General features: G+C 32.4%; 1 protein-coding gene and 2 long non-coding RNA genes across 16 annotated transcripts in view; 2 read left to right on the top strand and 1 right to left on the bottom strand.

The window, feature by feature from the left end:
* Window positions 1-27,688, bottom strand: part of LOC126747571 (prolow-density lipoprotein receptor-related protein 1) — a 236,401-nt gene that overhangs the window by 94,011 nt on the left and 114,702 nt on the right. For all 14 annotated transcript variants that reach the window (XR_007664241.1, XR_007664238.1, XR_007664239.1 and 11 more), the window contains exons 39-46: window positions 23,703-23,906; window positions 18,611-19,062; window positions 16,496-16,602; window positions 15,227-15,387; window positions 15,032-15,166; window positions 9,413-9,602; window positions 8,946-9,123; window positions 5,652-6,024 (exon numbers count right to left, since the gene is read on the bottom strand). Coding sequence is in view for 3 of the 14 variants with exons in the window: in XM_050456310.1 (XP_050312267.1) it covers window positions 5,652-6,024; window positions 8,946-9,123; window positions 9,413-9,602; window positions 15,032-15,166; window positions 15,227-15,387; window positions 16,496-16,602; window positions 18,611-19,062; window positions 23,703-23,906 (1,800 nt within the window). In the remaining 11 variants the exon portion in view is untranslated. The remainder of the gene's footprint in view (window positions 1-5,651; window positions 6,025-8,945; window positions 9,124-9,412; window positions 9,603-15,031; window positions 15,167-15,226; window positions 15,388-16,495; window positions 16,603-18,610; window positions 19,063-23,702; window positions 23,907-27,688) is intronic.
* Window positions 6,020-7,012, top strand: LOC126747576 (uncharacterized). Its single transcript, XR_007664251.1, has 3 exons — window positions 6,020-6,224; window positions 6,285-6,665; window positions 6,725-7,012. It is a non-coding gene; the product is annotated as an uncharacterized LOC126747576 (long non-coding RNA).
* Window positions 7,430-9,689, top strand: LOC126747575 (uncharacterized). Its single transcript, XR_007664250.1, has 3 exons — window positions 7,430-7,537; window positions 8,918-9,167; window positions 9,465-9,689. It is a non-coding gene; the product is annotated as an uncharacterized LOC126747575 (long non-coding RNA).

Below are 27,688 nucleotides of genomic sequence, written 5' to 3'. Positions count from 1 at the left end.
TGCCATGTCAAAAGTGACACTGACAGCATTTAATACTTAAACACTTCAAAATGTTTCTCCATTCAAAGTTCAAAGTCTATATTTACTACTAAATATAGTACATCTATCTAATATTTATTATCGAATATTTCATATTATCAGTATGGGGTTGTGGGTCCCTTTCATCCACTGTTTAAGCTGCTTTTATTTAAATAAACCGTTTTTTCATTTAAAGTAAACTGCCTGTATTATTATAGGCAGTTGAGGGTTGAGAGTTATTTTTTTCAGGTGACTAAATAGATTGTTGGATTAGTCCAGGCAGTGAAAGTTTAATATTGCACCTGTGCAGATTTTCAGATAATTGTAATTAATAGTATTTCACTCTGTGCACATTTCAATCTTTAAATAAAGTTTCTATCTTTAGTTATCAAACCGTTATCCAACATTTTGTAATTGCTCTAAAACACAAACGTGGTAAAAAACACAAATTTCACTTGTTCTCAAAAACCATTAATTTCTCAGATTTTTTGTAGTTACATAAAACGTTCTATACATTTCAGTTTTTGAATCAAGTTTCTATCTGTGATAGTTAAAAAGTTATCCTAAATTTTGCAATTCTTCTAAAAGCCAAAAACAGTAAAAATCAGCCATTTCCCTTTTTCTCAAAAGCCATTGATATTTGAGACTTATTTGTAGGCACATAAAACGTACACTTTCACTTGGCGCACATTTCAGTTTTTGAATGAAAACTCTGTCTTTAATAGAAAAGAAATTTTGCAAAGTGTGACAGTGCTAAAAATCACAAATGTCAGTTTTCTTCAGAAACTATTGATTTCTCGGATTTTTGTGTAGTTACTAGATAAGTTCTGAATAAGTCGGTACACATGTCGGGTCTATTATCGCAAAGAACCCATATGATATTCCTGGAAAACCTGGAACCCCAGTAATTGAGGATTGGGACGCTGATCACGTTGACCTTAAATGGGTTGCTCCAAAGAGTATCTTGCACCAATCATTGGATACGTAATTGAAAAAAAAAGAAAAATTCTCTACTTCTTGGGATGAGATACTAAATACCGATGTAAGTATTTAGTTTAATAATAATTAATATATTATTCATAGTAGAAGTTATTATTTTCACTAACGATGATTGATTATTGAAGTTAAAAATATGGTATCTATTCTTAAGTCCCCATCATCGTCTTTGAATCAAGTCTCTAGCGTAAATAGCAAAAAAATTATGAAAAATTTGGACAATCTTGCAAAGTGTGAAAATGGTAAAAATCACAAATGTCAGTTTTTCTCAGAAACCATTGATTTCTCAGATTTTTGTGTAGTTACAGGATAAGTTCTAAATAACTCGGTAAACATGTCAGTCTTTAAATAAAGCATCTATCTTAAATATCAAAAAAGTTATGGCAAATTTTGAAAATCTTGCAAAGTGTGAAAATGGTAAAAATTACAAATGTTAGTTTTCCTCAGAAACTATTGATTTCTCAGATTTTTGTGTAGTTACTGGATAAGTTTTAAATAGCTCGGTGCACATTTCAGTCTTTAAATTAAGTCTCTATCTTAAATAGTAAAAAAGTTATGGTAAATTTTGAAAATCTTGCAAAGTGTGAAAATGGTAAAAACCACAAATGTCAGTTTTCCTCAGAAACCATTAATTTCTTCAATTTATATGTAGTTAAAGGCTAAGTTCTAAATAACTCCGTACATATGTCAGTCTTTGAATCAAGTCTCTATCTTAAATAGTAAAAAAGTTATGGTAAATTTTGAAAATCTTGCAAAGTGAAAATAGTAAAAATCACAAATGTCAGTTTTCCTCAGAAACTATTGATTTCTTAGATTTTTGTGTAGTTACTTGATAAGTCCTAAATAACTCGGTACACATGTCAGTATTTGAATCAAGTCTCTATCTTAAATATCAAAAAAGTTATAGCAAATGTTGAAAATCTTGCAAAGTGTAAAAATGGTAAAAATCACAAATGTCAGTTTTCTTCAGAAACTATTAATTTCTCAGATTTTTGTGTAGTTACAGGATAAGTTCTAAATAATGCGGTGCAGATGTCAGTCTTTGAATCAAGCATCTATCTTAAATATCAAAAAAGTTATGGCAAATTTTTAAAATCTTGCAAAGTGTGAAAATGGTAAAAATCACAAATGTCAGTTTTCCTCAGAAACCATTGATTTCTCAGATTTTTGAGTAGTTACAGGGCAAGTCCTAAATAACTTGGTACACATGTCAGTCTTTGAATCAAGTCTCTATCTTAAATTGCAAAAAAGTTATGAAAAATTTTGGAAATCTTGAAAAGCAAAGTGCAAAAATGACAAAAATCACAAATTTTAGTTTTACTCAGAGACAGTTAATTTCTCAGATTTTTGTGTGGTTACAGTATAAGTCCTAAAAAGTTTACTGAATAAAATACAAGTTGCTTCACTGGGCTCCACGCGCTGAATTACCTATTCACCGCCCCTCACTTCATTTGCCGGGCGACGCTCCTACAATCGAATCTGTTGGGTTACACAGTGGGTAGAGTTTAAATCGCTTTGATGTGCGAGCGTTTTATTACTAGTTGTACCGGGTGGACTCAGTGGACTGGCAAATTATTATAATCTATTATATTAAAATGTCGACTTATTGTTCGGTAGACAGTTGTTTTGCGTGGAAGTGGTTTAATGTTTTTTAGATGTCCTAAAAATGAAAATATATATATATAAAATATATATTTATATATATAATAAAATAACAAATAAGAAATAAGGGTAACCAATTACATGCCAGGTTATAAGTACCTCTCTGTCTTGAGAGGGTGTGTTGTGGCCAAAATAACGTGCGCAGTTTCGTTTTCACATAAAATAAAATATGAAAGTTGGATTTTGGTCATTTTTTTATTTTATTCTTATATTATTTTACTTTATTTGTCTGTATAAATTCAGCTTTAGAGACTACATTGTTTACATTTTAAAATGGCAAAATATATTTTCCTCTCAATCTTTTGTCCTTCTTTTACAATATTGCACTTTTGCCAGAGCTATTTATCCGCTTTTTAAGTATTAAAAAGTGTAATACCTTTTAAAGGTTATTTGAGTCTGAAACATAACTGAGTTTATATTGAAAAAAAACTAATCGAAAATTAATAAAATTCATAGAAAAATCGACTTAATTTAAAAGCAAAAATATTAATAAAAGCAGCAGTTAAAACAAAAATATCTTGGAGCATTAAAAAATTTAGTCACTTCGGCAACGTTGCGCTACAGTCTTACGCACGTTTTACTATTTTTCAAGTTCTGTCAAAAATTATGAATGAATGAATCGTGAGAGATGTTGACAAGGAATTAAAACAAATAAACGCTTTAAATTATTGAGTCTAAGGGCGTATTTTGTGTTTAGAGTATGTTTTATCAGTTTTTTATTGTTTTCGTACTGTTTTAGAGAAAATTAATGCCAAAATAAACGATCATGGTGCATTCTTGTGTAGTAAAGAGAGTAGAGCATTAAAATCAAAATTTAACGTTTCATCGGTAAGTTTATTTGTTTACGTTTAAACAGCAAAAGACTTTTGTATTTTTACCACCAGCGTCGTCACAATACATGAAAAATATTAAGGTTAATTAATTATGTAATGACATTTTTTGCCTCTACTTAAAATTGCACAAGAGCGACAAAAACAACACGTATAGATATAGAAAATTATTTGTACAGTACACAATCCTAACCCGATTTGTAAGGGAGGGAAAATGAAAATTACAAATTTGTCGATTATTATAATATTATTTGAACTAGTGCATAAGCTCTACCCCACTGGCAACAAACCAAACAAAAATTAATTGAAAATATGCATTGTTGCCAAGAGGGTACTAACAACACTTTCTCCATCCTTTTCTCTCTCACTACTAATTTTAAAATTCCACATTTTTGGGCTGGTTATAAATGAAACATTACGTTTATTACTTATAATGCCTTTGGTAATGCTATTATTAGTCTGACAAAATAACAAAAACGTCAAAAAGTGTAGTAATTAATCATTTAAAATTCAAACATGTCATTACTTAGTAGTTATGTCTATCTTTAGTTTAGTAACAGTAATATATGCATTTTTTCACACAAACTTTTGACTTTGATTTAAAAATAAATCCTAATGAAACCAGTCGTACCAAAATAACCTTTAGTAAGATACCTAAGTACCTAATTATTAACAAAAAAAATTTAACCATTTAGTTCTTGAATTACGTAAACTTTGATAATGTAAAATTTATTTAGTTTGGTGGCTATAAAAACAAATAATTTATAGTATTATCAATTTACATATTTTTCCCAAGTAGGTACATTAAATAATAATTTTATGCCAGATAATAAAGTTATTATAAAATCGTGCTCCGTCTTCCCCTACAGTTCGAATTAGACGAAACTCGTAAAATAATAGCTATCTTTTACCAGAATTCCCCTTTACATTTTTTGCTAGTTCCCCGTCGGCGAGGAGCTCGGCGATCTGCCTTTGAGATCGAAATATAAAAAGTTTTTCGCCGCGTGAAGCAACTTGTATTTTATTCAGTAAACTTTGTCCTAAATAACTCCGGGCATATGTCTCCGACTTTAAATCAAGTCTCTATCTTAAATAGCAAAAAAATAATTCAACATTTTGAAGTTCATCTCACATAAAAAAATGGTAAAGACCGAAAAGTTAGACTTTTTCTCAAAAACCTTTGATTTCTAAGATTTTTTTGTAGCAACCTAAAACATACTGTTTCACTCTGTGCACATAACAGTCTTTGAATGAAAAGTCTATCTTTAATAGCAAAAAAGTTATCTAAAGTTTTAAGATTTCTTTGAGACACAAAAGTTGAAGTTGCATTTCAACGGAAAGAACATTGACCCATTGAACTGATCTCTCTTAAATATTATTAAAATTTAATTATTTACCAAAATAGTCATTAATATTAAGTTATTTTAAGATCTACCAAAGCAACGGTTTAAAACGGTTTTGTAAGTAATGTTCTACACTCAGTTTTAAATTATTCTATTACGGTTTCGATTATTTCCAGCCCGCTAGTGATGCGCAACGATTACTTTTATAAGTATCGAGTAGATACTGATACTTTATATCAAAGTATCAGATACTTTGTATTCGTTACAAAGTAATCATTACTTATCTACTTGTTAGTTGTTAGTGAATATACAGGCGAATATTAAGATTTGATATGAATACCTATATTAAATTTAGGGCTTGCTTTGGCGTTTGTTATATTTTTTGAGTATAATAGAGGGTTATCAAGTTTTAGTAAGATATTACAAAATGATACTTTAATACTTATGCTAATAAAAAGTAATCAAGTAATCGGGCACGACGGACGTATTCAAATACTTTTACCTAGAACAAGGTATCGAGTATCGAAGTATCAAGCAAGTGCGTGGCGACAACGCCGGGTAAATATAAATAGGTATTATTGATTAATTATTGTTGGGTAGTATCGAGTAGATACTATCCGCACATCTCTACAGCCCGCTAAGAGTCCGAAAAAGTAACACTTTCTGCCCTAAACTAGTTATAATTCACTAAAACTGAAGACCTAATTCCCACTCAAAACATGTAAAAAAGATAACAAAAAAAATAAAAACTTCATAAAAACATCCATCAAAATTCTTCTGTAAATGTTAGGATTGTATTTACCTGTTAGCAAGCAACAGCCGTGCCTGCACGCTAGAATTCACCTTACAACTGCCCCCGTCTAACACGTAGTTCTCGTTACACCCGCACCGGTACGACCCCCTCGTATTGATGCAGTTCTGACTGCACGGCCTGTCCAGGCATTCGTCCACGTCCTCGCAGTGGCGTCGCTTCTTCGTGGACACCCGGTACCCCGGGTGGCAACGGCACTCGTACCCGACCGGTTTGTCGACGCAAATCTGGTCGCAGACCGGCGGTACCGCGGTGCACTCGTTGATGAAACAACGCGACTCGTCCGAGAAGTCGCCGCAATTATTCTCGCCGTTGCACACGAGGGTGTCGTTGATGCAGACGCCGTTTAAGCAGTGGAACCAGCCTGGAATATGTGTGGAAATAAATAAGAATTTCCCAAGCCACAAACGATAGTTAAATGAACGTTTATTTTTGGTTTACACCAGATGTACATTTTTTGTTAAACTTCACCTATAAATATCGGATCGCAATGGAGGAAAATGTCCGCATGATGTACGTTGTTGGGGACTTTAATATTATGTTTTGTTCACGTTTAACAAGAAGGTTTATTAGATGTTCATAATATAGAGGCTAAGTGTTGTAAAAATCTTTCATATTTTTCAGGTTTTATGCTCTTTTGTAGGAATCGAAAAAAATTTTATAGGATGTAAGCCATAATGAAAAAATAAAAACATAGTAAATTTACCTCGGGGTTCTGTGGAATGGCCAGCTCGCTTGCCAGATTTGACATCTCTAGACTTTTTTTTATAGGGCTATTTGAAGCAAACAGTGTACGAAACTGAACCTTCTTCAGTACTGGATTTACGACAGACAAGAACGAATATTTATAGAAATATGGATGTTAGTATATTTGAAAATGTTCGGTGTGAAATTTCGGACCGACTGTTCTTGTGTCAAGAAATTCAAGGCAACCATTTTCAGCATCTGCTCAACTGAACTTAATGTATTTATTCGATATATCTAGTTAAATGTTAATGTATTCAGGTAATTATTAAATATACCACCATTTTGTAGCAGGTAAAGATATTGAATTTATATTCTAGGGTTATAAAGTACTCGTCAGGAGCTTCAAAATGACGTGATACAAGACCACCATTTCCATTTAATTTTTTTTCCAAGATGGCGCCCAGCAGCCATCTTGAAATTTTCAGCTGTCAATTTTGCGTATTAAATTGGATATTATGTACGAAAAACGGTGATTTTTCAAAAGAATTTCTTACTGGGCAAATGTTTGGGGTGGGTGGCGGTTGGGGTTTGTTTTTCATCAACACAAGGGTTGTGTTGATGAAAAACAATGTTTTTGCAGAAAATATTAAGTACTTAATTTAGTAACACTGTTACACTTTAAATTTGATATAATTTTATATATAAAAATTTAGTATAAAAACAGCGTTATTAGATAGTAACCGAATTTAAAAACTGGATATGTAAATCCACTGTCAATTTTTTTAAATTGCTAAATTTTCTTCCTTTTAAAACAGAATCGTATATAACATACGTATATTTTGTAGTTTAATAAATAAACCTTGACCATATATGTTTGATAAATATACCAAAACCAAAAATGTATTAAGAAATCGTTGAATAAATATATATTCGACGATAATAATATATGATGTGCTGCTTGAATAATTTTTTTTAAACTCTAATTTATCAGTCAAAGTTGAAAGGTTAATTGTTCATTATTAAATCTATCATTTTTATAAAAATCAATGACATTTTGACTTCTAGCAGAATCCGGTACATTGAAAACATTCAAGAAGTTGCTTATTAGTAAAGAAGTTCATTCTATCATCAAAAAAAGCTGGTCCCAGGGAATAGCTAAGATAAAATTTGACAAAATTCTCATATACAGGGTGAGTTTTTCAAAGCGCGGAGTAGTATTATGCATTGATGATATTATTTATCGATGACGTGCTCCTGGACTATTATTTGGTTAAGCATTCTTCACATTTTAAAAATATTTTGGACTATACAGAGTGCTCCGAAAAAGCAGGGCACTACAAAAGTTAATTTTTTTAAATGGAACACCCTGTATTGCAAAACATTTTTGAATTCTTTGCGTAATTACCAATCTTTTTTGATAATGGTTTAATATGCCAAAAACTAATAGTTTAGGAGATAAATCAAATTTTGTTAAAAATTTAGAATTTGCACGCATCTCTTTAATATTAAAATTTAGCACCTAAATTTTGAATACAGACTTAATTTTTATCATCAGAAGTAAAATAAAGTTACTTTGATATGCGTGCTATGTAAAATTATTCATTTTGTTATACAGGGTGTTTTTTTTGAAAGGCCAAACTTGCCCAACTTTAAATATAAAAATCTCTCTTATTTTAAATGAAACACCCTGTATATTTTCATGTTCGACAAAATATAATTAAAAGAATTAAAATTTGTATCGAACAAGGAGGACATATCTTTGAACATTTGTTGAACAGAAATTAACTTTTATTATATAAAAATAAGTGAATTTAATAAAAAGAAACGTCCATACATTTGTTTCATTTTATAAGAAAAAAATAACACGAAATGAAGAAATATAAGTATATTTCAAAAACTATTAGAGATAGGGATAGAATATTATTAATAAAATTTATAGGCTCTTAAGTAAGCTATTAGATGACATGAAAATATACAGGGTGTTTCATTTAAAATAAGAGAGATTTTTATATTTAAAGTTGGGCAAGTTTGGCCTTTCAAAAAAAACACCCTGTATAACAAAATGAATAATTTTACATAGCACGCATATCAAAGTAACTTTATTTTACTTCTGATGATAAAAATTAAGTCTGTATTCAAAATTTAGGTGCTAAATTTTAATATTAAAGAGATGCGTGCAAATTCTAAATTTTTAACAAAATTTGATTAATCTCCTAAACTATTAATTTTTGGCATATTAAACCATTATCAAAAAAGATTGGTAATTACGCAAAGAATTCAAAAATGTTTTGCAATACAGGGTGTTCCATTTAAAAAAATTAACTTTTGTAGTGCCCTGCTTTTTCGGAACACCCTGTATAGTCCAAAATATTTTTAAAATGTGAAGAATGCTTAACCAAATAATAGTCCAGAATCACGTCATCGATAAATAATATCATCAATGCATAATACTACTCCGCGCTTTGAAAAACTTACTCTGTACATACATCATTACATTTTTATATTTCAAAAATAGAATAAGTTAAGTTGTGCTTGTGACGTAAAAATTTAATGCGTTTTTTTTTATATAGAATATTTTTAACGAAATAGACTTCTCACCTTTGCTTTGACAGTACTCCTCCGAGTGGCATTTGTCCTCGTCGCTCGCGTCTCCGCAATCGTCTTTGCCGTCGCACCTGTGCAATTCCAAGATGCACTTTTTATTTTCGCACCTGAACTCTCCAGCCGAACAGGTGCGGTAGCAGTGGTCAGGTTCGTCCGATCCGTCGAAACAATCCTGAAACGTTTCCAAAGGTCTCGGGGTAAATTTATATTCAAAATGTGAGAAAAAGAAGTTGGAATTTCAAAAACTGACAAAGTAAAAATAAAAGAAAGAATGTGCTAGTAGAAAAAACGATCTAATTAAAATTGTTAATTTCATACTTAAAAAATTAAAAAAATGTTAATTATTTAAATATTCAGTAGTTTGATCAGTATGGAAAGAAAACCCGTGTAAAACTGAAAATGATAAAATTACAACTATTCATTATAAAGTCAATTAAATGTTCTTATGATACACTCCTTACCTTATCCCCATCGCAAAAATACGCTTTACTAATGCACTGGGTGTTGTTACAGCGGAACTGGTGGGTGGTGCAGACGATCGAACTCGCATTTTTGCACTCGACCAACGGATCCTCGTCCTGGCCGTTGTCGCAGTCCCGTTCGCCATCGCAGACCCACACTTTCGGTATGCATCGTCCTGTCGAGTTGCAACTAAGACAAAAAAAAAATGGAAAATTCAGTATATTGTCTTATTTATTTTATTAATTAGAAAACCAACAATAAAAGTCTGAAAACTGTCGAATTATTAATACCATTAAGGCGTTTAGACGCCGATAGGAATCTCACGATAATATGAAAAATACTGATGTAAAAATGTGCACGTCTGAAACCAAAGCACAATCAGTACTGAAGAGTTGTTGCTAGATATTATTAACTCTCACGTGCCAGTTTTAATGGTTTTCTTACTGGTAGTTTTTAAATCAATGCTCTAAGTATAATAGAACAGAAATTGTTCCCAAAAACCAGAGTTTTTCACATGAAAAAACCCAAAATTGCCCAAAATTTTTTACTTAAAACCTTCCGCATTAATATAATTAATGGTTTCCTTACTGGTAGTTTTTAAATCAACTCTTTAAATATAATAGAACAGAAATTGTTTCCCAAAAGCAACATTTTTTGCATGAAAAAACCCAAAATTGCCCAAAATTTTGACTTTCTTTTAGAGTAGGTCCTTGAAACTTTCCAGATTAATATAATTAATGGTTTCCTTACTGGTAGTTTTTAAATCAACGCTCTAAGTATAATAGAACAGAAATTGTTTCCCAAAAGCAACATTTTTTGCATGAAAAAACCCAAAATTGCCCAAAATTTTGACTTTTTTTTAGAGTAGGTCCTTGAAACTTTCCAGATTAATATAACTAATGGTTTCCTTACTGGTAGTTTTTAAATCAACGCTCTAAGTATAATAGAACAGAAATTGTTTCCCAAAAGCAACATTTTTTGCATGAAAAATTTCAAAATTGGCCAAAATTTTGACTTTTTTTTGGAGTAGGTCCTTGAAACTTTCTAGATGAATATAATTAATGGTTTCCTTACTGGTAGTTTTTAAATCAACTCTCAAAGTACAACAGAACAGAAATTGTCTCCCAAAAGCAAAGTTTTTCACATGAAAAAACCCAAAATTGCCCAAAATTTTGACTTTTTTTTGGAGTAGGTCCTTGAAACTTTCCAGATTAATATAATTAATGGTTTCCTTACTGGTAGTTTTTAAATTACTTCTCTACGTATAATAGAACAGAAATTGTTCCCCAAAAGCAACATTTTTCACATGAAAAAACCCAAAATTGCCCAAAATGTTGACTTGTTTTTAGAGTAGGTCCTTGAAACTTTCCAGATTAATATAATTTATGGTTTCCTTACTGGTAGTTTTTAAATCAATGCTCTAAGTATAATAGAACAGAAATTGTTCCCTAAAAGCAAAGTTTTTCACATGGAAAACCCCAAAATTGCTCAAAATTTTGACTTTTTTTTGGAGTAGGTCCTTTAAACTTTCCAGATTATTATAATTAAAGGTTTCCTTACTGGTAGTTTTTAAATCAAGGCTCTAAGTATAATAGAACAGAAATTGTTTCCCAAAAGCAACATTTTTTGCATGAAAAAACCCAAAATTGTCCAAAATTTTGACTTTTTTTTAGAGTAGGTCCTTAAAACTTTCCAGATTAATATAATTAATGGTTTCCTTACTGGCAGTTTTTAAATCAACTCTCTAAGTACAACAGAACAGAAATTGTCTCCCAAAAGCAAAGTTTTTCACATGAAAAAACCCAAAATTGGCCAAAATTTTGACTTTCTTTTAGAGTAGGTCCTTGAAACTTTCCAGATTAATATAATTAATGGTTTCCTTACTGGTAGTTTTTAAATCAACGCTCTAAGTATAATAGAACAGAAATTGTTTCCCAAAAGCAACATTTTTTGCATGAAAAAACCCAAAATTGCCCAAAATTTTGACTTTTTTTGGAGTAGGTCCTTGAAACTTTCTAGATGAATATAATTAATGGTTTCCTTACTGGTAATTTTTAAATCAACTCTCTAAGTACAACAGAACAGAAATTGTCTCCCAAAAGCAAAGTTTTTCACATGAAAAAACCCAAAATTGCCCAAAATTTTGACTTTTTTTTGGAGTAGGTCCTTGAAACTTTCCAGATTAATATAATTAATGGTTTCCTTACTGGTAGTTTTTAAATTATTTCTCTACGTATAATAGAACAGAAATTGTCTCCCAAAAGCAAAGTTTTTCACATGGAAAAACCCAAAATTGCCCAAAATTTTGACTTTTTTTTGGAGTAGGTCCTTGAAACTTTCCAGATTAATATAATTAATGGTTTCCTTACTGGTAGTTTTTAAATTATTTCTCTACGTATAATAGAACAGAAATTGTCTCCCAAAAGCAAAGTTTTTCACATGGAAAAACCCAAAATTGCCCAAAATTTTGACTTTTTTTTAAAGTAGGTCCTTGAAACTTTCCAGATTAATATAATTAATGGTTTCCTTACTGGTAGTTTTTAAATCAACACTCTAAGTATAATAGAACAGAAATTGTCTCCCAAAAGCAAAGTTTTTCACATGGAAAAACCCAAAATTGCCCAAAATTTTGACTTTTTTTTAAAGTAGGTCCTTGAAACTTTCCAGATTAATATAATTAATGGTTTCCTTACTGGTAGTTTTTAAATCAACACTCTAAGTATAATAGAACAGAAATTGTCTCCCAAAAGCAAAGTTTTTCACATGAAAAAACCCAAAATTGCCCAAAATTTTGACTTTTTTTTGGAGTAGGTCCTTGAAACTTTCCAGATTAATATAATTAATGGTTTCCTTACTGGTAGTTTTTAAATTATTTCTCTACGTATAATAGAACAGAAATTGTTCCCCAAAAGCAACATTTTTCACATGAAAAAACCCAAAATTGCCCAAAATTTTGACTTTCTTTTAGAGTAGGTCCTTGAAACTTTCCAGATTAATATAATTAATGGTTTCCTTACTGGTAGTTTTTAAATCAACGCTCTAAGTATAATAGAACAGAAATTGTTTCCCAAAAGCAAAGTTTTTCACATGAAAAAACCCAAAATTGCCCAAAATTTTGACTTTTTTTTGGAGTAGGTCCTTGAAACTTTCTAGATGAATATAATTAATGGTTTCCTTACTGGTAATTTTTAAATCAACTCTCTAAGTACAACAGAACAGAAATTGTCTCCCAAAAGCAAAGTTTTTCACATGAAAAAACCCAAAATTGCCCAAAATTTTGACTTTTTTTTGGAGTAGGTCCTTGAAACTTTCCAGATTAATATAATTAATGGTTTCCTTACTGGTAGTTTTTAAATTATTTCTCTACGTATAATAGAACAGAAATTGTTCCCAAAAAGCAAAGTTTTTCACATGGAAAAACCCAAAATTGCCCAAAATTTTGAGTTTTTTTTAGAGTAGGTCCTTGAAACTTTCCAGATTAATATTATTAATGGTTTCCTTACTGGTAGTTTTTAAATCAACACTCTAAGTATAATAGAACAGAAATTGTCTCCCAAAAGCAAAGTTTTTCACATGGAAAAACCCAAAATTGCCCAAAATTTTGACTTGTTTTTAGAGTAGGTCCTTGAAACTTTCCAGATTAATATAATTAATGGTTTCCTTACTGGTTGTTTTTAAATTATTTCTCTACGTATAATAGAACAGAAATTGTTCCCAAAAAGCAAAGTTTTTCACATGGAAAAACCCAAAATTGCCCAAAATTTTGACTTTTTTTTAAAGTAGGTCCTTGAAACTTTCCAGATTAATATAATTAATGGTTTCCTTACTGGTAGTTTTTAAATCAACGCTCTAAGTATAATAGAACAGAAATTGTTTCCCAAACGCAACATTTTTTGCATGAAAAAAACCAAAATTGTCCAAAATTTTGACTTTATTTCAGAGTAGGTCCTTGAAACTTTCCATATTAATTTAATTAATGATTTCCTTACTGGTAGTTTTTAAATCAACGTTCTAAGTATAATAGAACAGAAATTGTTCCCAAAAACCAGTTTTTCACATGAAAAAACCCAAAATTGCCCAAAATTTTGACGTTTTTTCAGAGTAGGACCTTGAAACTTTCTGGATTAATATAATTAATGGTTTCCTTACTGGTAGTTTTTAAATCAACGCTTTAAGTATAATAGAACAGAAATTGTTTCCCAAAAGCAAAATTTTTTGCATGAAAAAACCCAAAAGTGCCCAAAATTTTGACTTTTTTTTGGAGCAGATCCTTGAAACTTTCCATATTAATTTAATTAATGATTTCCTTACTGGTAGTTTTTAAATCAACTTTCTAAGTACACTAGAACAAAAAAAGTATTATTAATTTAGGAAAAAAACAATATTCGAAAAACTATTCCTACATGTATTGGATAAAGTTTTGTATTAGACACATGAGTTACTACGAACCTAAATATTAAAGCTATAGTCTTAAGAAAAAATAGTTGGGCCTCTACTTTTAAATTTAAACACCCTGGAAGAAAAAGAGAAGGAATAGCACCCCGTTTTAAACCCCTTTTACTTCATCCAAGTTCCAAATCTTGAGGCAAAAAATGTTAACAACAAACTCTGCGGATTTCGTATACTTTAGCACTATGAATTTATTAATTCGGGTTTTTTTATTATATCTAACAATCGTCCAGCTAAAGACAGTTCTTTTTTGTTGGGAAAACGATACATAGTTCCATTTGTTGTTTTACACCATGGAACACAAAATTTTCTGCCTGTATCGTTTTATTTCAGCCACACAATTCACATTTAGCACAAAATAATTTTAATTAAATAAACAATTAATCTTTAAACACAGGAATCACAAATATCGCACAGTCAAGCTTTAAAAACAGAATGTATTACTGGATATAAGTCTCTACTGATCATCACATTCACAAGCTGAACTACAATCGCCATCGCTTAAATCATTCCGAGTACGAGGGTAAAACACAGGTCTATCTGTAGACTTCCAAGAGTATATTCGATCAAAAAGTTTATTACTATTTAGACTTTTTTCCTTTACTCTTTCGATTTCTTATGTTCTGCATATAGTTCTTTTCGAAGTTCTTATATTTCTTATATCAGTCAAATTGTTCCGCGTCCGATGCATTCTCGCCCAAGGTTTTTACTTTCTTTAAGATTTCCCCATACGTATCGCAATACGTCACGTATTACATGTACCAATCAGATTTTTAAAATTCCAAGTTCCAAGTAGAGGCCCAACTATTTTTTCTTAAGAGTTAAGTTTTATTATTTATTACTGGGTCGCAGAAGTAATTTATTTATTTATTTAGCTTTAACATACTCTGCAGAGTTACTCACTCCAAATGATACGAATGGGTATTTTAAGCCTTAAAAAACAAACAAACAATAAGCCTAAAGCTAGACATAACTATGAATTTAGAAGTCTTTTAAACGTTCCAATTGATGAGGAAATTGAGGATTATTGTTCACGTTTATCCTTGTCAATTTCTTACTGTAAAGGGGGATGATTTGTGATCGGTACTGATTTTATAGGTTTTTTAAACTGTTTCGAGTAAAACCGATGTTGCCAAACTATAAATTTTTCTCTAAAAAAAAATATTTACCGATATTCTTGTTTGGTACACTCCGTATGGCTGCAGTGCTCGGTTTCGTCGCTGCCGTCGGGACAGTCGGGGTTGCCGTCGCACTGCCACGATTTCGGGATGCAATTGCCGCTTTTGCATTGGAACTTGTCGCTTCTAAGTGCGTATAAGTTAAATCAAATTAATTAATTAATTAATTAAAAAAAAAAAATTTACCGGCACTGAACGGTACAGTCGAGTTCGTCGCTGCCGTCGTGACAGTCCTGCACCCCGTTGCACTTCCACCCCTTCGGCACGCAGTTGCCGTCGCTGATGCACTTGAAACTGTCCGGGGGGCAGGAAATCGGGGCGGAGCACTGGATCTCGTCGGAACCGTCCTGGAAATTTATGGAAATTATTTACCTATTACCATGCATTTTGTTTTTGTGACGTCATACGTGACTGTCAACTCGTTGTTGAAAGCATTTGATATTTCTCTAAAATTATTGCCTGCTACACAAATAAGGGTATCATCTGCAAATAAATTGACAAATGATTTTTTTAATGCTACATAAATGTCATTAGCATAAGCAATAAAGAGTAGAGGACCCAACACACTCCCTAAAAGGGAAAACAAATGGGGTGTCCCCCCATTTGTTTTCTCTTTTACTTGAAAGCTTTTCGCCCACTTTGGCCATTTGATACATGTCACTTAGATAATCCTTTATCCAATCCATTTGTTTTCTCTTTTACTTGAAAGCTTTTCGCCCACTTTGGCCATTTGATACATGTCACTTAGATAATCCTTTATCCAATCCAATAATCTAAATGATCTACATGCATTTTTTCTTGTGTAGAAAGACTACCCCATTTAGAAATCTATATTTTCAGATTATTATAATTAATTAAGCTCTAAAAAACCCAAAATTGCCCAAAATTTTGACTTTTTTTTTAGAGTAGGTCCTTGAAACTTTTCAGATTAATATAATTAATGGTTTCCTTACTGGTAGTTTTTAAATCAACGCTCTAAGTATGGTAGAACGAAAATTGTTCGCCAAAAGCAAGTTTCACATAAAAAAAAACCAAAATTGGGCAAAATTTTGACTTTTTTTGGAGTAGGTCCTTCAAGCTTTCCAGATTATTTTAATTAATGGTTTCCTTACTGACAGTTTTTAAAGTAACTCTCTAAGTACACTAGAACAGAAATTGTTCCCTAAAAGCCAACATTTTTCACATGAAAAAATCGAAAATTTGCAAGAATTTTGACTTTTTTTTAGAGTAGGTCTTTGAAACTTTCCACATTAATATAATTAATGGTTTCTTTACTGGTAGTTTTTAAATCAACTTTCTAAGTACGGTCGAACGAAAATTGTTTTCCAAAATCAAAGTGTTTCACATGAAAAAATCCAAAATGTTGGCTTTCTCTAAGACTAGGTCCTTCAAACTTTCCAGATTATTATAATTAATGATTTTTAAAAGTATTAAAAAAAATATTATAATACTAACCTGGCAATCGGTTTTTTTGTCACAACGTAATCGTGCCTCGATGCATTGGCCGTTGTAACACTGGAACTGGCCGGGCGCGTCGCAGTGCTTCGCTATTTTTGGACACCCTGTAAAAATTAATAAAAGTAATACATACAGTCCGGCTTTTAATTAATTAAAGATTCGCTTATCAAAATTTTTTGAAACTTTGCACAAGGGTTTGCTAGATTGGTCTCTTCAAAAAGTTATCTTACATTTTTTCTGTAAAATCTACAGGGAAGCCAATAATTGACCCCCTTAAAATTTACATGGGTTTCCCTATGTTCCGCTCGGCGACGCACCACCCGGTATACGGATAGTAATTATGACATCACGGACTCGGTTACTACTTGTCTCTCACCACTTTGAGAAGCCAAGTAATAATTAATAAACGCGGCTACCGCCTGCCCTACAAAACATGAAGAAAGATAGTGTCCAAGCAGTAGTTTTCATCAATCAAACAATTAAACGGAACGGTACGGCCGCGGACAGAGCAGAAAATAAAAAAGTCAATAAAAATCATCAATTAAATACAACATGAATCCGCAGTGAGTGTTTCTCTGGTTCGAAACAAGAATTTAACTTTTTCGCGAACGGAATTTAACGGTATTGAGACACGGGAAAATTACTGGTACTTCACTGGAAAGGTATGGTACGACCTTACTGCGACGAATGTGTCAGCTTGGTGGACCTGGAGCCCTTTTTATACCCATGGCAGGAATTTGGATGCCGACGACTCACGAACATCCTCGGAATCAGTCGTTGGATATAAATGCAATTGGGAAAACTTAATGGAAATACGAGTTTTCCGTTATGAAAACGGTACGGATTTATAGGCTATGACCTTATATGATAAACAAACTTAGTTTCAGCTCTGAAAACTGGGTATTTGTAGGTGAAAGCAGCGGAACGTCACATGTGTACAAGAAAACCGGCTTTTCAGGAAAACCGCGGGAAACCGAATCATGATTTATATTATATGTTGCCAAACAAGGCATGACCCTTCATTTAACAGGGCTTCCTTCCAGGATAGGTCAACCTTATAACTTGCATAATAGAACATGTAAACAGTGCAACAGCATGAAAGGAAAATTCATGAAAATAACCGGAAAACTGGAAGCATAGCGATGAAAAACCTCTCAGTTTTAGGCATTTGTGGTTCTTTACTGTCCTAAGAACAACCAGGGCTGAAAACAATGAAGGCCAGGGACTACAACATAGTCAACGGAGAACTAGGTATAACCTAAAGGAAATCGAACCTTCCCATGGTACTATCCGGCTAGAAACCTCAAATGTACCTTTTTGTTATGTAAATTATAAAATTAGAGGTTAAATATTAACGGGGCAAAATTATTTAAGTTTTCTTATAAAGTACTGTCTGGGCTTACCCTTATTACTATAAAATAAAGAGAAAAAATCTTGTAACTTCGTTACAATACACTTGACTGCATTTCAAATCCAGGACTTGATCTTGATATAATGGCGCTATATATTATTGGTATTATAAATAATAATAGGTACCTATTTTGTGTTATCAAAAATGGAATTTATAATTTAATATCAACCAACGAAAACAAGACCAAGGACCAACAAGAAACCAGAGCGTTCCATTTCAAACCGATATTTTCAGCAACCGTAAAAATACCGCTTCTAACCGACGATTCACCAAGGTTAGGTTACGGAACTTACCCCCTATTTTCGTCAGCAGGAGTAACATACTCGTAAATTGAATTAATACATACGTGGGTCCTTGCAAATCGATGATGAACAAAACAAATTATTTTAAACTATAATATTCTTTGATGGAATTTAAAATAGTTTTTGAAAAGGGACCAAATTGGGCAAATCAGAGCAACCTAAACGGCTGATCCAGAAATTTTGGAATACAAATTTGCCTGGAAATATGGATAAATGATAAATTTCAAATGTTATCTCGATGGGAGGCTATTTATGACTCTTTTCCCAATAGACCAAAAGGCCTTTAAAAAACTCTTTTTTTTTTTGTACATTACTGCAAATGCTCCAGTTTTGAGTCAATTTTAAGCTTCAATTTTGCTTACGTAGTACCAAATAAATTTAAAAAAAGCCCTTACTCACCAATTTCGTCGGAATTATCCCAGCAATCGTCCTCCCCGTCACAGAACCAGTCCTTGTTGATGCAATTCGTGGTAAAGTTACAATTCAAAAAATGCTCGTTATGCAACGCGGTACAGTTCGGCATCTCGCATCCCAACTCGTCCGAGTTGTCCTTACAGTCGGGGTCCATGTCGCATCGGACCGCTAAAAGAACGCACTCGCCGTTCGCGCACCGGAAGTAGCCGTCCTCCGGGCACGCGCAGTTCAACTCGTCGGTGGAGTCGCCGCAGTCGTCGACGCCGTCGCAGGTCGCGTTCGACGGCACGCACCGTTTGTTCGCGCACTTCGTCCAGCCCAGGGGACAAGTGCGATAGCCGCAGTAGCCGCCCTCCTCGTCGGAGGCGTCCGCGCAGTGCGCCAGACCGTCGCAGGTCAGGTGGAAGGGGACGCAGCCGCCGTCCGAGCACCGGAAGCTGGACAAGAACGTTTCGTTTAATAAAAGTAAAAAAATGGTAGCAGCGGAAGTTTCATGTTCTGCATATTGAGGCGGTTTTTTTTAAAGACGTTATAGCATTCTTCCCAATATGCCTGAAAGTGACAGAAATATTTTAATAATTCCAGGCAGTTGATCGAGTCGTTTTTTTGAAATTTCCATAAGTGTTTCAGGCTTTCCTGGCCTTAGAACATTACCTCAACTGCCTGGAAATGATGAAAATAATTTATTATTTCCAGAAATCACTTTTCTCCTAAATTTTATAGACAACGAATCTCTTTCAAGCTTCCCAATGTACCTGGAAGAGATAGAAATATTTTAATAATTCCAGGCAGTTGATGGAGTCGTTTTTTTGAAATTTCCATCAGAGTTTTAGGCTTTCCTGGACTGAGAACATTACCTCAACTGCCTGGAAATGATGGAAATAATTTATTATTCCCAGGAATCACTTTTCTCCTAAATTTTATAGACAACGAATCTCTTTCAAGCTTCCCAATGTGCCTGGAAGAGATAGAAATATTTTAATAATTCCAGGCAGTTGATGGAGTCGTTTTTTTGAAATTTCCATCAGAGTTTTAGGCTTTCCTGGACTTAGAACATTACTTCAACTGCCTGGAAATGATGGAAATAATGTACTATTTCCAGGAATTACTTTTCTCCTAAATTTTATAGACAACGAATCTCTTTCAAGCTTCCCAATGTGCCTGAGAGTGACAGAAATATTTTAATAATTCCAGGCAGTTGATCGAGTCGTTTTTTTGAAATTTCCATAAGTGTTTCAGGCTTTCCAGGACTAAAAGCATTACCTCAACTGCCTGGAAATGATGGAAATAATGTACTATTTCCAGGAATCACTTTTCTCCTAAATTTTATAGACAACGAATCTCTTTCAAGCTTCCCAATGTGCCTGGAAGAGATAGAAATATTTGACTAATTCCAGGCAGTTGATCGAGTCGCTCTTCTGAAATTTCCATCAGTGTTTCAGGCTTTCCTGGACTTAGAACATTACCTCAACTGCCTGGAAATGATGGAAATAATTTATTATTCCCAGAAATCACTTTTCTCCTAAATTTTATAGACAACGAATCTCTTTCAAGCTTCCCAATGTACCTGAAAGTGACAGACATATTTTACTAATTCCAGGCAGTTGATGTAGTCGTTTTTTTGAAATTTCCATAAGTGTTTCAGGCTTTCCTGGACTTTGGACATTACCTCAACTGCATGGAAATGATGGAATAAATATTTTAATTCCAGGAATCACTTTTCTCCTAAATTTTATAGACAACGAATCTCTTTCAAGCTTCCCAATGTGCCTGGAAGAGATAGAAATATTTTACTAATTCCAGGCAGTTGATGGAGTCGTTTTTTGAAATTTCCATAAGTGTTTCAGGCTTTCCTGGAGTGAGAACATTACCTCAGCTGTCTGGAAATGATGGAAATAATTTATTATTTCCAGGAATCACTTTTCTCCTGAATTTTATAGACAACGAATCTCTATCAAGCTTCCCAATGTGCCTGAAAGTGACAGAAATATTTTAATAATTCCAGGCAGTCGCTCTTCTGAAATCCCCTTAAGTGTTTCAGGCTTTCCTGGCCTTAGAACATTACCTCAACTGCCTGGAAATGATGGAAATAATTTATTATTCCCAGAAATCACTTTTCTCCTAAATTTTATAGACAACGAATCTCTTTCAAGCTTCCCAATGTACCTGAAAGTGACAGACATATTTTACTAATTCCAGGCAGTTGATGGAGTCGCTCATCTGAAATTTCCATAAGTGTTTCAGGCTCTCCTGGACTGAGAACATTACCTCAACTACCTGGAAATGATGGAAATAATTTATTATTTCCAGAAATCACTTTTCTCCTTAATTTTATAGACAACGAATCTCTTTCAAGCTTCCCAATGTGCCTGGAAGTAACAGAAATATTTTACCAATTCCAGGCAATTGATGGAGTCGCTCATCTAAAATTTCCATAAGTGTTTCAGGCTCTCCTGGACTGAGAACATTACCTCAACTACCTGGAAATGATGGAAATAATTTATTATTTCCAGGAATCACTTTTCTCCTAAATTTTATAGACACCGAATCTCTTTCAAGCTTCCCAATGTACCTGAAAGTGACAGACATATTTTACTAATTCCAGGCAGTTGATGTAGTCGTTTTTTTGAAATTTCCATAAGTGTTTCAGGCTTTCCTGGACTTTGGACATTACCTCAACTACCTGGAAATGATGGAAATAATTTATTATTCCCAGAAATCACTTTTCTCCTAAATTTTATAGACAACGAATCTCTTTCAAGCTTCCCAATGTACCTGAAAGTGACAGACATATTTTACCAATTCCAGGCAATTGATGGAGTCGCTCATCTAAAATTTCCATAAGTGTTTCAGGCTCTCCTGGACTGAGAACATTACCTCAACTACCTGGAAATGATGAAAATAATTTATTATTTCCAGGAATCACTTTTCTCCTAAATTTTATAGACACCGAATCTCTTTCAAGCTTCCCAATGTGCCTGAAAGTGACAGACATATTTTACTAATTCCAGGCAGTTGATGTAGTCGTTTTTTTTAAATTTCCATAAGTGTGTCAGGCTCTCCTGGACTTAGAACATTACCTCAACTGCTTGGAAAAGATGGAAATAATTTATTATTTCCAGAAATCACTTTTCTCCTAAATTTTATAGACAACGAATCTCTTTCAAGCTTCCCAATGTGCCTGGAAGTAACAGAAATATTTTACCAATTCCAGGCAATTGATGGAGTCGCTCATCTAAAATTTCCATAAGTGTTTCAGGCTCTCCTGGACTGAGAACATTACCTCAACTACCTGGAAATGATGGAAATAATTTATTATTTCCAGGAATCACTTTTCTCCTAAATTTTATAGACACCGAATCTCTTTCAAGCTTCCCAATGTACCTGAAAGTGACAGACATATTTTACTAATTCCAGGCAGTTGATGTAGTCGTTTTTTTGAAATTTCCATAAGTGTTTCAGGCTTTCCTGGACTTTGGACATTACCTCAACTGCCTGGAAATAATGGAAATAATTTATTATTTCCAGGAATCACTTTTCTCCTAAATTTTATAGACAATGGATCTCTTTCAAGCTTCCCAATATGCCTGAAAGTAACAGAAATATTTTACTAACTCCAGGCAGTTGATGGAGTCGCTCTTCTGAAATTTCCATCAGTGTTTCAGGCTTTCCTGGACTTAGAACATTACCTCAACTGCCTGGAAATGATGGAAATAATTTATTATTCCCAGAAATCACTTTTCTCCTAAATTTTATAGACAACGAATCTCTTTCAAGCTTCCCAATGTACCTGAAAGTGACAGACATATTTTACTAATTCCAGGCAGTTGATGTAGTCGTTTTTTTGAAATTTCCATAAGTGTTTCAGGCTTTCCTGGCCTTAGAACATTACCTCAACTGCCTGGAAATGATGGAAATAATTTATTATTTCCAGGAATCACTTTTCTCCTGAATTTTATAGACAATGCATCTCTTTCAAGCTTCCCAATGTGCCTGGAAGTGACAGAAATATTTTAATAATTCCAGGCAGTTGATGGAGTCGCTCTTCTGAAATTTCCATAAGTGTTTCAGGCTTTCCTGGCCTTAGAACATTACCTCAACTGCCTGGAAATGATGGAAATAATTTATTATTCCCAGGAATCACTTTTCTCCTAAATTTTATAGACAACGAATCTCTTTCAAGCTTCCCAATGTGCCTGGAAGAGATAGAAATATTTGACTAATTCCAGGCAGTTGATCGAGTCGCTCTTCTGAAATTTCCATCAGTGTTTCAGGCTTTCCTGGACTTAGAACATTACCTCAACTGCCTGGAAATGATGAAAATAATTTAATATTTCCAGGAATCACTTTTCTCCTAAATTTTATAGACAACGGATCGCTTTCAAGCTTCCCAATGTGCCTGGAAGTAACAGAAATATTTTACTAATTCCAGGCAGTTGATGGAGTCGCTCTTTTGAAATTTCCATAAGTGTTTCAGGCTTTCCTGGCCTTTGGACATTACCTCAACTGCCTGGAAGTGAGAGAAATATTTTAATAGTTCCAGGCAGTTGATCGAGTTACAACGTATTTATTACCTGTTCTACTATATTAGAATATAGAATATTAATTTGATTACAATGAAGAGAACAACCCGGAATATGATGATCTAAAATCACCCACTTCTTCACTATTTTTTTCATGTGCACTGGGTAAAGTCCATGTTGGTTTCTTGGGCGAGAAATTATTTGTATAAAATTTTTATAAGTTTCTTGGTGAATTTTGGGAAATAGGTTTTTAAAATAATTACCTTTAATAGATACTTCAAAAGCAATTCTGCCAGTTTTTAAGTATTTGCTAATTTGCAGTAGCAAAAATAGCAGTAAATGGTAAATAGAAATTTGCCGCAAAAATATTTCAATTTGTAGCTTCTTTTGCATACTTATCCGCCCTTTTATTTCCTTTAATACCAACAAGGGGCTTTAATGCAGACTAAAGTTACATTTTTGTTAGCAGTTTCCAAAGTAGTAATCTCGAATAATAAAGTGAAAAAATTAAGTAGTTTGATATGCATATTTAGATTTTAAGTGGCAAAACTCACCTATTTTCTGCGTTATTACACTCCACAGTGGTCGGAGCGAAGCACCTGCCGTCCTCACTTAAAATTCTTCCGTGCATGCAGACACATTCCGGTTTCCCATTGGCCGATAGTTCGCAGTACTCCTCGCATCCCCCGTTGTTTATTAGACAGGGGTTGGAGAAACAGTCTTCGGTATCATTCGCCACCGCCACTATACCCATTGGCCTAAACAAAGATAAGTAAATTTACGCTTGATTTTTATTGTAGTTAATTCCAGAGGGATTTAATTAATATGAAAAGGTGAAAAAGAACGTCAATTTTTTGAACAAAAGAAAATTATGTTCCTCAAACTTGAGGTTGTTTGAAGGACAAATTGATAAATTGTTTTAATGCTCTCCTGTTTTTTTTTTAATGCAAATAAAAGGTTTCAAAGGTATAGCAGTGAGCTTAAGCCTAATATCTTGATAAAGCAATAAAAACTTGGTAAATCAATATTATATTAAAAAATTGTTAAACTTTTTAACATCCTGATGATGCTTGTTTCCCAAAAACCATGGTTCTGCTTTAAGTAGACCTCTATGGTTTAATTTCTCACTATCTTCAGGAATTTTCCCTGATGTATGGAAACATTCCTACCTTACACATATATATAGAAACTCAGGTGCCTAAATCTGTTTAATATCCCTTATCCCAAAATTATTTTGATTCATTAATGTCTGATCTAATAACTATAACCTAATAACTAGAGCCTAATAACTAAAGGTTTTTGAGAAAAAGTGGCATTTCGGTATTTTACCATTTTTACAATTTGCCTGATTTTCAAAATTTGGGATAACTTTTTTACTGTTACAGATAGAGACATGAAACAAAAAGTGAAATGGAAGGCTAATTGTTTGGCACCTTTTATGTAAGTGTAACATTTTTTAAAAACCAAAGGTTTTTGAGAAAAAGTGCCATTTAGATATTTTACCATTTTTACAAGTTGCCTGATTTTCAAGATTTGGGATAACTCTTTTACTATTAGAGATAGAGACATGAAACAAAAAGTGAAATAGAAGACTAATTGTTTGGCACCTTTTATGTATCTACAACATTTTTTGAAAACCTAAAGGTTTTTGAGAAAAAGTGGCATTTCGGTATTTTACCATTTTTACAATTTGGCTGATTTTCAAGATTTGGGATAACTTTTTTACTATTAAAGATAGAGACATGAAACAAAAAGTGAAATGGAAGACTAATTGTTTGGCACCTTTTATGTATCTATAACATTTTTTGAAAAACTAAAGGTTTTTGAGAAAAAGTGGCATTTCGGTATTTTACCATTTTTACAATTTGGCTGATTTTCAAGATTTGGGATAACTTTTTTACTATTAAAGATAGAGACATGAAACAAAAAGTGAAATGGAAAGCTAATTGTTTGGCACCTTTTATGTATCTGCAACATTTTTTGAGCAACTAAAGGTTATTGAGAAATAGAGGCATTTATATATTTTGCCATTTTTTTAAATTGAGTGATTTTAAAAATTTGGGATAACTTTTTTACTATTAAAGATAGAGACATGAAACAAAAAGTGAAATGGAAGACTAATTGTTTAGCACCTTTTATGTATCTATAACATTTTTTGAAAAACTAAAGGTTTTTGAGAAAAAGTGAAATGGAAGACTAATTGTTTAGCACCTTTTATGTATCTATAACATTTTTTGAAAAACTAAAGGTTTTTGAGAAAAAGTGGCATTTCGGTATTTTACCATTTTTACAATTTGGCTGATTTTCAAGATTTGGGATAACTTTTTTACTATTAGAGACAGAGACATGAAACAAAAAGTGAAATAGAAGGCTAATTGTTTGGCACCTTTTATGTATCTGCAACATTTTTTGAGCAACTAAAGGTTATTGAGAAATAGAGGCATTTATATATTTTGCCATTTTTTTAAATTGAGTGATTTTAAAAATTTGGAATTACTTTTTTAATATTAAAGATAGAGGCATGAAATAAAAGTGAAATGGAAAACTAATTATTTGATTGTCAATGAATTATCTTTTATGTACTTACAATTTTTTTTTTAAATTTAAAGTGTACACAGTCTTGATGCTTATTTATTTAACATTACTACTTCTCAATTAAACCAATACTTAAAACATATGCTTTGGAACCATTCTAGTATTATGTATTTGTGATATTTGGCCCTTGCGATGTCCATTAGGTGTATATATATATTATGATTTGTTTTGTTTCAATTATATTGTTTAGAATTTTAGATCGTAATGTAGGAAAGATATATTTCGTTGCAAATGGCATGCCTGTTAATTTAGTGTGAAGAGAATAGAGTATTTTTTGGTATTCCTGAAGATGGTTGGATGCTGCACGAGCGAAACGTCGGCCTACTGTAGTTCACAGGGACACAGTAATTTGAATGAGTTTAAAGGGACTTAACATTCATGAAAAATGTTTGACAGTTTAAGGGAGAAATTTGATTTTTATGATGCTTATCATGGCTTTTTATTTAATGTAAGGTGTTTCTTCGTCAGATAATAGATATATGCTTTACTTTGAGTACTAAAAAAAATCACTTTTTTTCAAAAATCTTTTTTATTTAGAATTTCCAACTCACAAATTGTAATTTTTCGCAAAGACCAATTATTTCTCGGATTTTTTGTAGAAACAAAAATCGTACTGTTTCACTGGGTGCACATTTCAGCCTTTGAATCAAGTTTCTATCTATAATAGCAAAAAAGTTATCAACAATTTTTACATTCATTTGAGACATAAAAATGGCAAAAATCACAAATTTCCATTTTTTTCAAAAACCATTAAGTTCTCAGTTTTTTTTTGTAGTAACATAAAACGTACTATTTCATTGGGTGCACATTTCAGTCTTTGAATCAAGTTTCTATCTATGATAGAAAGAGAGTTATCCAAAATTTTGTAATTCTTCCAAGACATTAAAATGGTAAAAATCACAAACTTCCATTTTTTTCAAAAACCATCAATTTCTCAGATGTTTCTGTAGTAACATAAAACGTACTGTTTCACTGGGTGCACATTTCAGTCTTTGAATCAAGTTTCTATCTGTGATAGAAAGAGAGTTATCCAAAATTTTGTAATTCTTCCAAGACATTAAAATGGCAAAAATCACAAATTTCCATTTTTTTCAAAAACCATTAGGTTCTCAGATTTTTCTGTAGTAACATAAAACGTACTATTTCATTGGATGCACATTCCAGTGTTTGAATCAAGTTTCTACCTATAATAGTAAAAAAGTTATCAACAATTTTGAAATTCATCTGAGATATAAAAATGGCAAAAATCAGAAATTTCCATTTTTTTAAAAAACCATTAGGTTCTCAGATTTTTCTGTAGTAACATAAAACGTACTATTTCATTGGGTGCACATTTCAGTTTTTGAATCAAGTTTCTATCTGTGATAGAAAGAGAGTTATCCAAAATTTTGAAATTCATCTTAGTCATAAACATGGCAAAAATCACAAATTTTAATTTTTCTCAAAAACCACTAATTTCTCAGATTTTTTTATAGTAACATAAAACTTCCTGTTTCACTGGGTGCACATTTCAGTCCTTAAATCAATTTTCTATCTCTAACAGCAAAAAAGTTATCCAAAATTTTGAGATTCTTTTAAAACACACAAAACTATATAACCCACAAAATTCACTTTTCCTCAAAACCCTTTAATTCATTAGATAACCCACCTCAAATAATAATAATAATAATCATTGGCCCATTTAAAAATGATTATAAAACTTTGTTCTTGGAGGAACAATTGCACAATTAGTTTTTTGTTCTCTGCGAATTTCCAAAAATGTATTTAATTTTTTTTTTTTCTCTCAATTTGTTCTTTAATTATTTTTTATATTACTATTACTGCTTGCATGTCAAAGCATTTGTAATTATTATTATTAGGGTAAAGAGATAAAAGTAGCTTTAGCTAATCTTCGCCTTTTTGGGCAAATGTAATGTAATGTGCATTTGATACCAAATAAAGACAT

Source organism: Anthonomus grandis, chromosome 19 (assembly GCF_022605725.1).
Source record: "Anthonomus grandis grandis chromosome 19, icAntGran1.3, whole genome shotgun sequence".
NCBI classification, from domain to species: domain Eukaryota; kingdom Metazoa; phylum Arthropoda; class Insecta; order Coleoptera; family Curculionidae; genus Anthonomus; species Anthonomus grandis.
Note: the sequence above shows the minus strand (reverse complement) of the source record. Positions and strands in the feature narration are given on the sequence as shown.